Source organism: Ctenopharyngodon idella, chromosome 5 (genome assembly GCF_019924925.1).
Source record: "Ctenopharyngodon idella isolate HZGC_01 chromosome 5, HZGC01, whole genome shotgun sequence".
NCBI lineage: Eukaryota > Metazoa > Chordata > Actinopteri > Cypriniformes > Xenocyprididae > Ctenopharyngodon > Ctenopharyngodon idella.
This window is the reverse complement of record NC_067224.1, coordinates 703,152-719,413: the sequence shown is the minus strand read 5'-3', so window position 1 is coordinate 719,413 and position 16,262 is coordinate 703,152. Positions and strand designations below refer to the sequence as shown.

Sequence of the window (16,262 nt, the reverse complement as noted above, 5' to 3'; positions counted from 1 at the left end):
GCAGTGCTTTGCTGCGTGACATCGCTGCTTTATCAGTGCTGTAGCATCGTCAGCGCTCTCTCTCATTACATATGCATTCAAACAATAGATAATAAAACTATTGAGATTATTACTCATATTCTCATCCTCATAAATCTCTGTTTTAAGGACTTACTTTAAGCCTGAAGAAGTGATTTGAAGGGCAGATTGAGACAGATTTGAGAGTGGAGCACAACAGGCAGATATCATGTTTTAAAAACTGGCAAGAGGATCATTATTTATTTGATGATATATTATGATGATGTTTGTGTTCTTTTTGATATGCAACATTCATTTATTTACTTATTTACCAACCTGTGTGAATAGTGTTAAAGGACAGAGCATTATAATCATTTCTTTAGAATTTGAACAAAATTTGCATCAAAAGTGCAAACGGACAATTTGGCTATTGAAAATATAACATTTTAAAGGGGTCATATATGATGCTATTTTAAAAGTTTTACTTTTAAAACTAGGTTATAATGCTTTAATGCTCAAAAAAACATTATTTTTCACATGCTGTACATTATTGTAGCTCCTACAAATATGCGTTCGCATATGCGTATTTGAACGCACTGATTTCTCTTTCTGAGTGCTCTGATTGGTCAGCTGACCCAGTGCGTTGTGATTGGCCAAACACCTCGGAAACGTACGACCCTTACCATAATCACGAGCTTCAGCTTCCAAGTCTTTAAGCAACTGTAAACACACAGTTAATAATGTTGTCAGTTGTACCGTATCATTTCGAGCCCGAGTTGGATTCTGAAAATTCGGATGATCAAACTGATCGATCGGAACCAACTTTGAAAGAATGACTTGAGCAGAAAGTTTCATATTTGTAAATAGTCTTTGCATATAGCCAGGTTCAGGAAGTTGTCCTCTGTAAAATGCGCTGTGCACAAGCAAACTTTTGGGTTGTACTGCTCAGGAACAGCATTATTAATACTGTAAATCTCATCCACTGCCTAGTTAATAATAAACAATGCCATGTTTTTGAGTGCAGAAATCTCACCTTCTTCATTTATGTATTACTGACGAATATACATCACATCGTGTATTAGTTTGTTTATGTTAAAACTGTGTAATCAAAATGGATGGAATTTTTTTTATGTGCAATTCATCAATGCATACATATTTTTGGAGTATAGTCCTATAAAGCAATAGTGGATAAGGCCAATAAAATCTCCACACTGTTCTTTTAAAAAATTGACTCGCCCCGAGGGGGAAGCCCATCTGTTCTGCGCAGCAGCCTGAGGCTCTCAAAGATTTCATTCGCAACTTGTCTCTGACAATACGGCAGACCAACCGGATATGTCCCTGCCAATAATTTGCTGTCAAAGCGATAAAAGGACATGTTGTATCTTTAGCACCAGTCAAACTGTGAGTGGTGCACGCGTGTGACTATTTGAGCTCTGCGTGTGAGGAACGTTCACACATGGACTCGTGGTGAGATAATGTTATAAAACAGAAGCTGCACAGACAGTGACAGCTGCTAATGGAAGGAACTCAACTCAACTGTGAGCTTGATTTCTCATTTTCTGGCCCACAATAAAGAGATGAAAATTTTGTGTAACTTTGTATATTGGCAGGCTTTATTGAATTCAATATAGACCATTTTGGTCATTGTAGATGCTTTTCACAATCAAAGTGTTGGTCGTTCTACCTTCCGTTCACCAACACGGGTTCATTGGAAAAACGTGCCTGCGGCCACATTTATGCAGAATGATATTACATTGCTTCTTGGCTGTTTCACAACATTTTTGAAGTGAAATGTCCAGTGAGTGGCAATAAAAGCATGTTCAGTTTTCTCTGAAACTGATCATCGCGAATCTGGCAATGTTTCATTAAAGAAGTGGTTGATTATGATTTCACTTTTTTGTGAACTGAACATTCTGAAACAAGTAGTAACATTTAAAAGATGTTAGATGAACGTTTGTACATAACTTTGAGACAACCTTGCCAGAACATTAAAGGGGTGGTTGATTATGATTTCACTTTTTTAACTTTAGTTAGTGTGTAATGTTGCTGTTTGATCATAAACAACATCTGCAAACTTACGACGCTCAAAGTTCAATGCAAAGGGAGATATTTTCTTTTACAGAAATCGCTTTTTAAGGACTACAACAAATGGCTGGTAGGGACTACAATGAGCTTCTTCTCGGTTTGGTGACATCACTAAACCTAAAATTTACATAAACCCCGCCCCCGAGAACACACAACAAAGAGGGCGGGGCCATGTTGGGCTGCTTTAGAGAAGAGAAAGAGTTGTTTTTGTAAATGCCGTCGTTTTACGCTGGACTGCTTCACAAACGAGGGTCAATTCAACACTGGATTTGCACAAAAGATTAACATGACGGCACATGCTAGTCGATGAGTTGAATCAACTCCACAGCAACTACATAAATTTATCCACTAACCATTCAGAAACGTCTAAAAGTTGTAACTTCTTCCTGAGTCTCTCCATCAGTGTCGACTCCGGTTTGAACAATGTAAGGCTGAACACCGTTACTGACAATCCTCATTTTGGCTGCGTGAGATTCTCCAGCTTTGTTGTTGTTGAGCGACCGAAGCACGAGCTGTTAAAGCTCCGCCCTCTTCTGGAAAGGTGGCGGGAGCAGCAGCTCATTTGCATTTAAAGGGACACACACAAAAACTGTGTGTTTATGCTCACACCCAAATAGGGGCAAATTTGACAAGCTCTAATAAATGATCTGTGGGGTATTTTGAGCTGAAACTTCACAGACACATTCTGGGGACACCAGAGACTTATATTACATCTTGCATTACAGGTCCCCTTTAAGTTGGTTGTTGTACATATTGCAGCAGTTCTGAACTGAATTGTCCAGTGAGTGGCGCTAAAGGGTTAATGCTCTGTCACACTGGAAATTAATGTAGCACCTACACTAAACCCTAAACCTGATAGTTGCTGAAGCAAACATGCCATTTTATTGTAACTCGTGTTTCATGGGGCTCGTACCCGAGTGCTTCACATCACGAGTGCACTGCTGTATCAGGTGAGCTTCCGAGCAAGTTTACTACATCAGAAAAGTCACACATATGGAGCTAGTTATGTGTTATGTCAAAATATAATAGTTTTAGTGCAATAGTATTCTACACAAAACAGTGCAAAATTAAGTCTTTATTAATCGGTAATCATGATTTGTATGAAAAAGAATAAAAGTTTTACTGCCTCTGGTGTTTATTTCAGCTGGAATCTGTAGTGAATTGTATATATATAGGTATGTGTTGTTTTTTTTTGTTTGTTTTTTCCTATTCTACTTACAGAAAAAAATGTAACTGGCGCTGTGTTCTTTCCGTAAGTTGAATAGGGAAGGCGTAGGACATACAGCGTAAGCATTTTGGAGAATGCGGAAATGCGGTTTTGGCGGAGGCACTTAGAAGGCGAACGTTTGTTTATATAAAGCATATACAGTTGTATTTTTTTTGAAAATGACCGATCGTTTCTCTAGATAAGACTCTTATTCCTCGTCTGGTATCGTTTAAAGCCCTTTGAAGCTGCACTGAAACTGTCATTTGGACCTTGAACCGTTTGGTGTCCATTAAATTCCATTATATGGAGAAAAATTCTGAATGTTTTCATCAAAAACCTTAGTTTTTTTTCGACTGAAGAAAGAAGGACATGAACATCTTGGATGACGTGGGGGTGAGTAAATTATCAGCAAAAGTTTATTTAAAAGTGGGATGTACAGTTTTATAGTTTGACACAACAAATGCATCATTTTCCACACACAAATGAACTTAAAAGTGTTGTATTTTTTTTTTTTTTTTTTGCTTTATTTAACATGTTTGTTTTGTGTAACTCACTGAATTATTAGGACATACGCTTGCACAGCCAGAGAAATATTTCAGGAGCAGTGATGAGTCATTTGTCTAAATTTTTCTCATATTTTGTCATGATTTTTCTCATCATGTAAGCAGGCGAGGTGGGCAGTTTCAGAAATGTGTCATTATTTATTAGGGAGTGAGTTTGAACGGCACATTGATTGTATGCAAAAGACCAAAATTAGAAATATCAGCTCTATGTATCTGTTTGTCACTTTACAGGTCCATACAGGAATTACATGATTAAAGGTGCACATTTTTGTTTTCTCTTGCCTACTTCAAAAGAAATGAATTCTACTATTACAGAAATTTATTAATTTACTAACCATGAAGATTTTAGGGGTAGCTCAGACCACATTTGGACAACACACAAAAGAACATAACTGTTTAAAATGAGATGATGAATGGAATTAACACTGCCAGACAAACAAGTAAAAAGTAAAGTTATAAAGTTACACCATTTCAGTCTTTTATACTTCAGATTTTCACATTTAATTAAATGCTGCTGGCTGTTTCTTTGTAATTACTTGTGAAATTTACTAGCAATTTCTGAGTGAAAATTCTTACGCCAATTGATTTTTCAGTGTATAAATGATCTGTGTTTACCTCTGTGCTTAACTATCACATTTATAGCACACTGTCAGGTGTTTTATAGGTTTTATGTTCAGTAATTAGTGCATTAAACTTACAACTGTAAATGAAGCTGCCACAGAAAAGAGCGAGTTCATCACTCCTTTGAGATCAGTAAATTCACTGAAACTAAAATAAAACCAAATGAGATTCTGCTCTTGTTCATACAATCAGTTTTTACCCATAGTATGTATAATTATAAATGTAATTATCAATTTAATTTCATACTGTAACCTCAATGTCAGGACAATAAGTAGAATATTTAAAGTTTGAATTGAAGTCATCTGATTTTCTTCTGAATAAAATGTCAGTTTAGCAGGCGGCTCTGAACAAATGACGGGTTCTGAAATGATCTGAATATGAAATGTCATGTTTATGACAATCACTTCACATCATTACATTTCATTTTGCACAATATATGTGTTTGAAGAACCCATCAGGTTTGTAAGTGCGGGTTGTTGTCTAATATTGAACAGACCTGTGTTTGGCATTTCAACCACTGTTTACCTTGATTGAAAACAGCTGCGTTCTTTAAGAACCAGTAGATGCTGAAACCTCTGGACTCTGAAAGAGTCGAGGAACAGGCTGAAAACACATATGTTGAATTTGTTCTGTTGATTTTTGCAGAGGAAGTTGTCCCTCTAGTGGTAGAAATGAGCATGGACAGCATCAGCTCACTTAGGTTGAGAATGTGGCAAAAAACAGGGTTTGTAAGAGTATACACAGTTTCTACCGACAGTTTTCACTCTGAAAAGTGATGATGATGGTTGTCATGTTTGATAATAGAACCAAAGACTGTCAAGTTATGGTAGATCCCTTACACTTTGGTTTGCCACTTAGCTGACTAATTGTACAAGAAAGTGTAGATTCGTGGATTAGTTCTTTACGTCCTTCAGCAAGGATTTTGATGGCAACATTACATTCTTGTGAAATTCCCAACATTGAAATTCCAAATGTATGGATACAGTTCGTTTGTTGATTAGATTAGAATTTACAGGTTTTTGTTTACTGCAAACCTGCATGTTTCATTCAATACACTCTTGCATTTCCACTGGACAGCTCACAATTACAGCAGCAAATCCACAGTGGGCCAAACATGCTGTGCAACTGCCCAGAGTATTGCAAACCAAGAGGTGGATGTTCTAATGAAGACTCTCGAGTCCTGAATATAACATGCATTCATTCCCTACCAGACACACATGCTTTGTTTTGTGACCTGCACCAACAGCTGAACTACATGCCCTCAAACACACATATAGTAGTTGGACTCGTTTGAGAGAACTGAACCACTCCAGAGCCTCACACGACTGACGCTTTAGTTCACTCCCGTGTGGGAACAAAATAATGATATATTACTGAAATGTTTACATCTTAGTATTTGTTGCACTGCCGCCATGGTGATGTTTAATTAATCCTTCGGGACAAATTTGTTTTGTTTTTTTAAAAATAGTTTCCTTAATCTGAGCGGTACAAGACTTGGCTACTTGAGTGGTTGGGGAAAAGGAAAAAGAAAAAAAAAACCTAGAAAAAATGTGGACTCTAGAGCAGTGGAGACATGTTCTCTGGAGTGACCAATCACTCTTCTCTGTCTGGCAATCCGATGGACGAGTCTGGGTTTGGCGGTGGCCAGGAGAACGGTACTTGCCTGACTGCATTGTGCCAAGTGTAAAGTTTGGTGGAGGGGGGATTATGGTGTGGGGTTGTTTTTCAGGGGTTGGGCTTGACCCCTTAGTTCCAGTGAAAGGAACTCTTAATGCTTCAGCATACCAAGACATTTTGGACAATGTCATGCTCCCAACTTTGTGGGAACAGTTTGGGGATGACCCCTTCCTGTTCCAACATGACCGCGCACCAGTGCACAAAGCAAGGTCCATAAAGACATGGATGAGCGAGTTTGGTGTGGAGGAACTTGACTGGACTGCACAGAGTCCTGACCTCAACCCGATAGAACACCTTTGGGATGAATTAGAGCGGAGACTGCGAGCCAGGCCTTCTCGCCAACATCACTGCCTGACCTCACAAATGCGCTTCTAGAAGAATGGTCAAAGATTCCCATAAACACACTCCTAAACCTTGTGGAAAGCCTTCCCAGAAGAGTTGAAGCTGTTATAGCTGCAAAGGGTGGACCAACTCCATATTAAACCCTACGGATTAAGAATGGGCAGGCGTCCCCAAACTTTTGGAATATATATATATACATACATGTATATACATTTTTTCTCTAGGTATTTTGAGCTATTACATCTCATCATAAACTCACAGGTGATAAAACACTTTTTTTTTTTTTTTTTTTTTTTTTAAGAAATAAATGATAACTCTGTCTCCTACTTTGTCTTTTCCTGCATGGCTTCTCCTGCATAGCATGGTCGGATTAGTCTTTAAGCATATTTTGGCATATCTGTAGTCTAACTCAACACAAATTTTCTTAAAAAAAAAAAAAAAAAAAAAAATCTACAATTTTAACTTATGATAAAATCTAAAATTTAAGAGGTTAAGTTTGTTACAATAATGGTTTATATATTTCAGCCTATATGCAGCCATTGAGTACTACTGCCAGATAGTGGCTATTAATATTTTTGCTATTTTGCTATTTTTATACCATCATGTCACCAAAGTCACCAGATTTTTAGGTTTTTGCTGTCTGAACTTACTAGAATGATTTTTTATTTTTTTTTATTTTTTTTACTAAAGTAAAAGAAATACTAAATATAAAAATATGCATATTTTACATAAAATATGGTACTTTTAGAGGTAAATAAATTCAAAAATACCCCAAAAATCACCAAAAAATTGCATAAATTGATAGTTTTTGTTTTATTGAAGATAGTGATATGACATTTATTTAAAAATGTCTCACGCATTATTTGGGGAATGCATTTCCATGATTTTCCATCAATTTTCCAATCTGTTGAGAAATGAAAAGGATTAAAGGATTTTTAAATAATAGATTGTATTCACAAAGCATTTCTTAAATATCATAAAATGATATTTACATATGAATTAAAAACCATACACATAGCACTTTGGTGTAAAGGAGTGAAATTTCCTCTTTCCACGAATCTTAAAGTCTATGTTTGAGTATTATCTCCTTTGAGAGAAAGCAAACAAAGAAAAGATGAGAGAATATTCCAGTAAAAGCATCAGAACTCAGAAAGTGTTTTATCACCTGTGAGTTTATGATGAGAAGTAATAGCTTAAAATACCTAGAGACCGTGCTGTGTGTCTTCAATTTCAAGTAAATAGAGGATGAAAGACACTCTGGTGTGTGATCGTTGTGTTTTAAAGCCCATTTGTCAGACTGGAGAATTCAAGAACAGGAAATCAGTACATAATATTCCTACATCGTTAGTTCCAGTTCAGCTTAATTGCCAGTCATATTAATTTCCAGTTGAACTTTTATCCTGGAAAATGAATCACTTGAAATTACAGTATTTAAGCTTGGGTGAATTTAGGGCATTTGACTCCAGATGCATATACTGTATGATAAATAAATAAATGCACTTGAAGTGATTTACAGGCTTTTGAGTTTTATCGTGGTTCATGGAAAACGTTGGATATCTCGATAGGTTGCCATATGGCACTTCTGATTCATTTTCAGTTACTGCAGAAAAAGATTTCCACAGAATTTGATTGCCTTTGCATCTCTTCTTCTGATGAACATTATAAGTTGACCTCAGAGAAAATAATAATAATAAAGTATTCCATGAGTATTTTCCTCTCTCAAGTCAGCTACTGTCCTGGCGGAGCAATTGTGTGACAGAAAATGTTGCCGAGCAAGTTATTGAAATTAGTTATGTTTGCAGTTAGTATGTTTTCAGATAGCTATCTTAATAATAAAACAGCCTATTTAATTGCACAGATATTTGGAGGTAAGTTTATCATCCCTTGAGATTATTGCCTCCACAGAAACACAGGAACACCAGTTATTCTAAATGAGACACATTTGACACTCGGTGAAACCTGTCTGTTTGTAGCAGAATTAGAAACATTTGGCTCCGCTTGGTGTGAATAAAATGAATAATATCAAGGCTTAGAGAATCTTATTTAGAAAAATCCATACTCTCAGACTTTTATTTGTGATCATCCATTGGTATGACTGGCTCTCTGCGGGTCAGACTCAGGGTGATTTAATTTGGTGATCAATAGATTTGTGTGAGAGCGAGTAAGTAATCTTTATATTGTGGCCTCCCGCTCTCCCTCTTTCTGATCTGTCCTTGAGTTTCCGCTCCGCTCTTCCAGTAAAGCGCGTCCTGATTGACTCCAACTGACTCTTGTGGTTTAGTCTCTATTCTAATGAAAAGCACTTTGAAAGGCAGAAAAAAACAGAAAGACAGGCAGACAGAATGAGAGAAAGAGAAAAACATAAATTAAAGTCACGTTTTAACAATAGTGTGACATCTACTGGTCAGTCTGCATTGCTGTCAGACTCTGTAAATATAATTCAGTCTTGACAAATCTTGGGATAGTTATAAAACATTTAATTAATGTGAATGGTTTGAGGGGTACAACTTAAAACATAAAATGGAAACTTGCTGCAGCAGATCTAGGCAGGTGGTGCTGGGGAGGTGGAGGGGTAGATAAGAATTTGCATAGAACTATTATAGTTTTTATTAATATTTTTAAGTAGTTTTTGTTTTATTTTAATTTTAGTGAAAATTTGATTAATTTTTGTTTTGTTTTTGTCATTTATATTTATATATTTTTAGTTTTTTATTATTTATTTCAGTTTTATATTTTAGGTATTTTAGTAATTTGTTATTTTAGTATCAAGTCAAACTAGATGAAAATGAGAAATGTTGCGTTTGCAACTAGCTGATATTTCAGTTAATATTATTTTTGAAGTGATGGTGTTAGTTTTAGTTAATGACTGAAGTTTTTCAGTAGTTGTAGTCGTTCATTGTTCTGCATTACAGAGAAATATTAAACCATAATTATGAACCTTTAAAATATAAATTAAATGCTCAAACTCATGCATGAAGCACACCAGCAAAAGTAATCATTATAAATAGAGCTGCATGATTAATCGCAGTCTTGATTCAAACACATGATCTTATTCCTAAATGATAATGATTCGTCTGTGTCTATTAAACCTTTAACAAAATCACAGTGAACATTCAGATCCGTGTTCTGATCAGGAGAGAGCCGTGAAATGTATAAAACAGTCTTTTCAACCACACAGTATCATTATTTCTGTCTTAGAATAATTCAAATTATCACAGAATTACTGGCATAAAAGTTTATAGTTCGGATATAAACACTGATGTCTATGGTGGAGAACACAATAAAGTAAAAAACCTTTTGAAAGTAACTTGAGGCTTCAAATAAGATTACATCATTACACCAGTAGGTGGAGACAAGTGATTTAAAAATGTGTTTGTTATTGAATCATTCGTTCAAGAGAGTCGTTCAAAAACACTGATTCATCCAGTAATGAAACAAGTCAAGTCTTTATAAGTGAAACATTGAATCATACATTCAAACTGATATTATATATATATATATTCTGCAGCTATTAATTAACACTTTGTCAGAACCTCTAGTAAATTCTGTTATTTTGTTTAGTTGTGTATTTAGAATCGTTATCTCTATTTTAAACTAAATAAATAAATAAAAATAATCTCAATTTATCCAGAATCATGCAGCTCTAGTAATGAATGTGTCGGGGAAAATTTTTTATTGATAAACTAGTGTTTTCTGAGTCAGCGTCAGCTGCGCCGATGAAGTTGACTGACGCTGACTTCACAGTATAGTGAATGTGTCTATAGAGAGAAATGCATGTTAAGTTAAATGTCATGCAGTAAGTGCGGTGCTTAACGAAGCAGATCTTGTCCCCCGTAGTATTAGTATTTTACTACCATAGTATTTTTTTTTTTTCCTACTATGGTAGTCAATGGGGGCGAGATCTGCTTGGTTACAAACATTCTTCCAAATAACTTCCTTTGTGTACAGCAGAACAAAGAAATTTATACAGGTTTGGAACAACTTGAGGGGGAGTGAATTATGACAGCATTTTCATTTTTGGGTGAACTATCCCTTTAAGGACCCTCCAAAACAGAATTGGCCATTGGTAAAACATCTACTATAATATGGCATATGCTATGATATTTGAATGTTATCCTTGCAATATCATTTTATCAGAATTTGGAGGTTTTGATGGTGTCTCTTCCAGCAGGTGATAACAGGTCATGTTAACCTGCCAAACCTTGACCTCTTGCATTGAGGCCGTGCTTCTCTTGCTCTCTGGAAGATTCCTGTACTATTGATTTTAAAGGTGCTGTATGTAAGTTTATGACTGTACTAAAGCATAAAAATACCGTAATATGTTTGCAGATATTTAGGAAACATGCTGAGTTCACATACTCGTTTCTCTGAAACCAATGCTACAGAGAGTTATTTTACTTTGAAATGTGTGTTCCGTGTCGGAATGTCAGTTTTTGTTTTGGTCTGTGCAAGACCGCATGTTGCCAATTTATCCAATAGTATTGGCCAGTTGGCGGAAAAAACATGCAGCGAATTGTAGCCATGGAAGCCAGTGAACAAACTGGGTCAGAGATCGCAGATTCTACCCGACCTAAAAAGCCTCAGCATCCATCTAAAAACCTCTATGAACGGGATCATATTAAAATGCGATATCAACTCATCATAAATCAATAAATCAACTAATCAACTTACAGTGTAGTGTGTAAGTCTCCTCGTCTTCCAATGTCAATTGGGCTCGCTCCTGTTGCGTGTCCTTAAACTGGCAACCCGCGTGAGCGTTGAGTCTAAGGAGGAGGGGGCGGGGCAAACAATATTTTGAATTTGGACTGCAGTACTTATTTCAACCACCAGCTGTCATTCTTACATACCACACCTTTAATAGATAAAAGATCAAAGATGGACAGCAGCCTTTCCTTTCAAAAGTGACTGTTCTGATTGAAACAAACAACCTGTTCTCACTTCAAAGGCGTCTCATACTACTAGTCCAAGAACTGTGTGTCACTATAGAGGTGCTAAAGTTGGACAGTCAAGAAAAATAATGAAAAACTGACTCATTTGAATTCTGGTGTTGGTCGAGGTTTTACAATTCCCCTGGACTGTCAGTAAAACAATTCAGTCAGTTGTAGACAAATCATGCCAGAATGTTTGCTGGAATAATTTATGATCAAACTGCCAGACTATCATGCTTAGAATGAGGATCATGGATCACTTTGTCCTTGGGTTCACTGATATACGGATAAAACATCAACAAAAGAAGCACAGTGGAATGGAACAAAACACAGGTGTCTTGAGATGCGTTTTGAAAAGCTGAGCTTCTTTTAACTTCACAGTGTCTTGAAAATGTGACACTCGTGGCGTGTGTTCACATGGACCAACGCTTGAAAAATACAGCAGAAGGATGCAGGAACGCTTCCTAATACCTTTGGTGTGTCGAAATAATAGTGCCTGCCTTGTTCTCTCCTCATCACTTCACCTACTGTCCGGCAGCGAGCGGAACATAAAGCCCATAATTTGAAGTAGGTCTCGAAGTGTTGTGTTTGCATTTAAACAGAATCTGAGGTGTGTGTTGAATGTAGGGCTGACTGTGGCACGCAATACTGTTTTGTAAGAGAACGCAAAAGCATTGAAATAAAATTTTTCCTCCAAGCTCATGTTTTTCTGTCCGTATTTAATCATTTTGACTCAATACTCATGACACCCTCTGAATGGGTCGCTTCTCTGGAGCACCACCAGTGGGATCCCTCCCAGTAATTTTAGGCCGTTTCCCATTTGGCTAATTAACTGTGACTCATTTAAGCACTAAGCTTTCTAAGCTCAGCGTGAAGTTTTGTTTTATCTCTGCAAGCATATCGAAATGGTTTTGTGTGTTATTGGTTTGTCTGTGTTTTGACCCTGCTTCACTTTTGGACGTGATCTCTCTTGTTTTGGATTTTTGCCTTGGACTGTTTTTGTGCTCTGACCCCTGCCTGGATTACTCTGTGGATTTGTGTTTTAAAACTGACCCTCCCTGCTCTGAACTCGGCCTGTTTCAGTCTGTTGCTGGATTTACAGCTTGGATTGATTCTTCGTGTTGTGGCCGTTGCATGTCTAATGTTTTATTTGATTGTTTTCCCAGGTGCTCTCATATTTTGTTTTCTATGCTTCATTTCTTCATATCTTCACATCATGGATCCTAACCAAAACTCTTAAGCCTCAAGTTACAAATCAGTTGCCCATCTCCAATTGTTGTTCTTAGATGGATTCTGAAGTGCTGAAAATCTATGTTCACGTGCAGCACTACTTACAGGTGTCACAACGGAAAGTCTTACACGGCTCACAAAATACTTCCTTAAGTAGTTCTAGAAATACTATAAATTCAATGAAAGAAGTCTCCGTTTTCCCCCTTTCCTTTGGTCTGATATGACACGTGTTTAAAATCCTCAATATTTGACTCAAAATTGTCTGCAAATGAAAAAAGAGTCTTCATACAATAAATTGCTGCTTTTAGGGCAAAGTGCTTGGATTCTGCGCATAATTTCACAATTTCTCTTAGAGAAATGACTTTTCTTCTTGCCCATGAATGAGTCAATCACTGGAAATAATATATGCTTTCTTAGAGGCTTCCTTGTCACCCAAGATTTCTCTACGAGCACCAGTTGGGCAAGTAATTATGGATCCATGTAACCTGCTGCTCAGGATCTGCTCTCTTTTCAACTTTTTCCAATCTGACTTGGCATTTTACAGGCAGTTCCTCTACCTTTTCCCACATGTCCTCAAAAAGGTCTTATGCTTGTACTGCTGCAGCATGTCAAGCAATATTTCAACAAGATTCACAGCTCTTGCTAAGTCCAATGAAGGCAACTGGAGCATGAATTTAGAAGGTTAGGTTGCAAGTAAGCCTTGTGCTTCTACTGAACGATTGATCCCCAGTGCTGTCCATTCCATTTAGCAAGATTTGGATTTAAAGAACTTATTGGTGCTGTTTCCATGCAAATATTGCATTCTGATGGTGCTTTAAAGCCCTTCTCCTCTCTACACAAGAGTTCTTCCAGTTTGGAAAAGCCAGTTGTGGATGTGAAAACAAGCATAATAAAAAGGAGAGTCTTTGCTTACTGAGTCCTAGCCATACCAAGAATCAGTGAATGTTTTCTTCCTGTTGCCCATTTGTCTCTTGGGGAAGGCCTTGATATGAGGCAGAAATGGTCCATCAGATCAGGTTTAGGAAATGTCTGGGAAGAAGCACATAGAAATGGAATCAGGTGCACATTCAGATGCACTTTGTTTCAAAGGCCCCACATTATCATAAGGCAGATGCTATTTATACTTAGTGCAAATATGGCAGATACTCTTTGAACCTGCAGTGTATTGGGACAATAAATGCCCTGATATACTTCAAGCGAAATCGAAGAACGAAGGACAAAAATGAGGACAAAACGAAGTTTGTTTTGTGTTCGTTTCTGGAGTTAGAAACAGTTAGAACTTCACAGAAAAGTTCGCTCTGGCTGGTAAACACTTCTGAACTACCATTGGTCCATGGCGATTATGTAATAGGTGGGTGTGGCTCTGAGACTCCGCCTTCTTTGATGTCTCTGGCCCTGCATCCCAATGTCCATACTATCCATCCTAAATAGTATGTGAGATTAAAATAAGTGTGTCCCAAAGCATAGTATGTTGAAAAGAGTATACCAAAAGTCCCTGGATGGTCTACTATTTCCGGTAGATTTTCGAAGTGTGGATCCGTGCACACTATAAAGGCTAATATTGCCTAAACCCATTTCGCTTTGGATGAGGATTCAGTTCAGAACTACAAACACGAGTAAAAAGTGTTAAAAAACTACAAAACATGGCGGATATGTGCGACTGACGGTGAGTGGTTTGAGTGACTAATAATCAGTTTAACCTGATAGAAAATATTTATTTAATGTTATCCGTGTTATATTTCATCTGCAATACCAATGTGGATTTTTATAAAGATCCGATTGGCCATTAACTTTTAAATGCATCATTATGCATATGAGGACTGCAGATCAACTTGCTGCTGCATTTCTCTCCGATACGGTAGGAAATTAACTAAATGAAATGTGGTGAAGGATGTAAGATGATTGACAGGCCAGTTTACGGTGACAGAATGTGACAGAGAGCAAAGACGCAATTGTATTACGTGATAGTATGTCCCAAAGCTTGTCTACTCTTTTGCTACACACTCAAAAGTATGTACTTTTTGTTCACAAAAAGAGTACTTACTTTTAGGGCGTAGTAGAAGTAGACGAATTGGGACGCAGCATGGTTCATTTCCTCTGTTCAGTCCGTCGAGGTCAGACGTCCACGAGTGAAAACACTGGAGAGCTTCTTTACAGTAGAAATTGAAGTGTAATTCTCATTTAAAAGCAACATTGACACTGTTTTTCCTGTTTGCTTTAAACCAACCAGCTTTACAATATCAATCTATTGTATAAAGTGCTATATAAATAAATGGGATGTGGCTTTTCTTGACTGGAGTGCCAAATTGCAGAACTCGTGCAAACATCCACATCTCTATGATCACATGCTTTCGTAACTGCTGTTTTTTCACCGCTGCCATTTTTGTTGTGTGTTTATTTTGTTATTGAGAGGAAAGCGCGCAGCATCAGGATGTTTGTTAACAGTATATCGCTGCAAAGCTATTTCAAACTTCTTTTAACCCCAAAGTAAGTGAAGCTTAAAAAGTGAGGAAAGTGAAGTAGAAGAAGAGGAGTAGTGACAGCATCAGCTCTGATGACATCCTGAATGGCTGTTTGATTGTAGGGGGCGTAACCTGAGGTAGGGGGTGTAATTAGTAGGGGTGTGGTTTGTAGTATTGCGGGATGCAGTCTGACACACTTTGAGAAGGTGGACTATTTGCAATTAGTGTAATTAGACACTCCGTAATCATATGGCACACAATTAGCAGCAGGTTTTAGAAGACATCAGCGATTATTGACTATTTTACATGAATATTGAAATAGGCTCAGATCCTGAAGGTGGGTGATAAGTATCCATCTCCTCCAAATCAATTTCACTGTGGCCCCTTAGCGAAACAAAACAAAACAAACAAAAAAAACCATTGAATTAGTGACCGACACTAGTGTTTATCTGCATTTTACAACAGCTATGGAATGTTTCTGTTTTTATAATGACTTACTATGCATTCAGGAGATATCTTTTACATACTGACATTATTGAAAGGGTTGTTTGCTATTGATGTTTCATAGAGAGAAATCTCAATTAAATAGATGAAGTGTTTGGAGAGGGATTTTAATTGGTGGCTAATTACACTTCATTATATTGCCAAGAACATGACAATCCCAGAACAATCACAGCACACTTTTCAAAATGTCTCTCAAAATCACGGGCTGAGTAAAGATTGTATGATATAACTACAATAAGACATTGTTTAAATACCATTATTAGAGGTGGATAACAATACGCTGGCATTTACTCTTAATTTGAATCAAAGACGATCAGCTGTTTCTCTATTTCCCTCACACACACAAACACACACGTTGGTACGCCTATCATTATGAGGACATTACATAGGCGTAATGGTTTTTATACTGAGCTGATGTTTTATGCCTACTCATATTTGTATTTCAGGGATAACAACTTCATCAAGGATTTTCCGCAGCTGGCCGACGGGTTAATGGTGATTCCTCTGCCGGTGGAGGAGCAGTGTCGAGGAGTTCTGTCGGAGCCTCTGCCCAACCTTCAACTGCTTTCAGGTGAATCACACACACACGTGTGGATTGTCAACTCATTTATCTTGTCCTCTGAGGGATTAGTGCTTTAAAGGAATC

The 16,262-nt window shown here is 37.2% G+C and overlaps 1 protein-coding gene across 1 annotated transcript in view; it reads left to right on the top strand.

Moving 5' to 3' along the window:
- LOC127512990 (astrotactin-2-like) overlaps positions 1–16,262 on the top strand; it is a 423,953-nt gene that overhangs the window by 325,542 nt on the left and 82,149 nt on the right. The window contains exon 14 of the mRNA XM_051894406.1: positions 16,063–16,187. Within this exon, the coding sequence (XP_051750366.1) occupies positions 16,063–16,187 (125 nt within the window). The remainder of the gene's footprint in view (positions 1–16,062; positions 16,188–16,262) is intronic.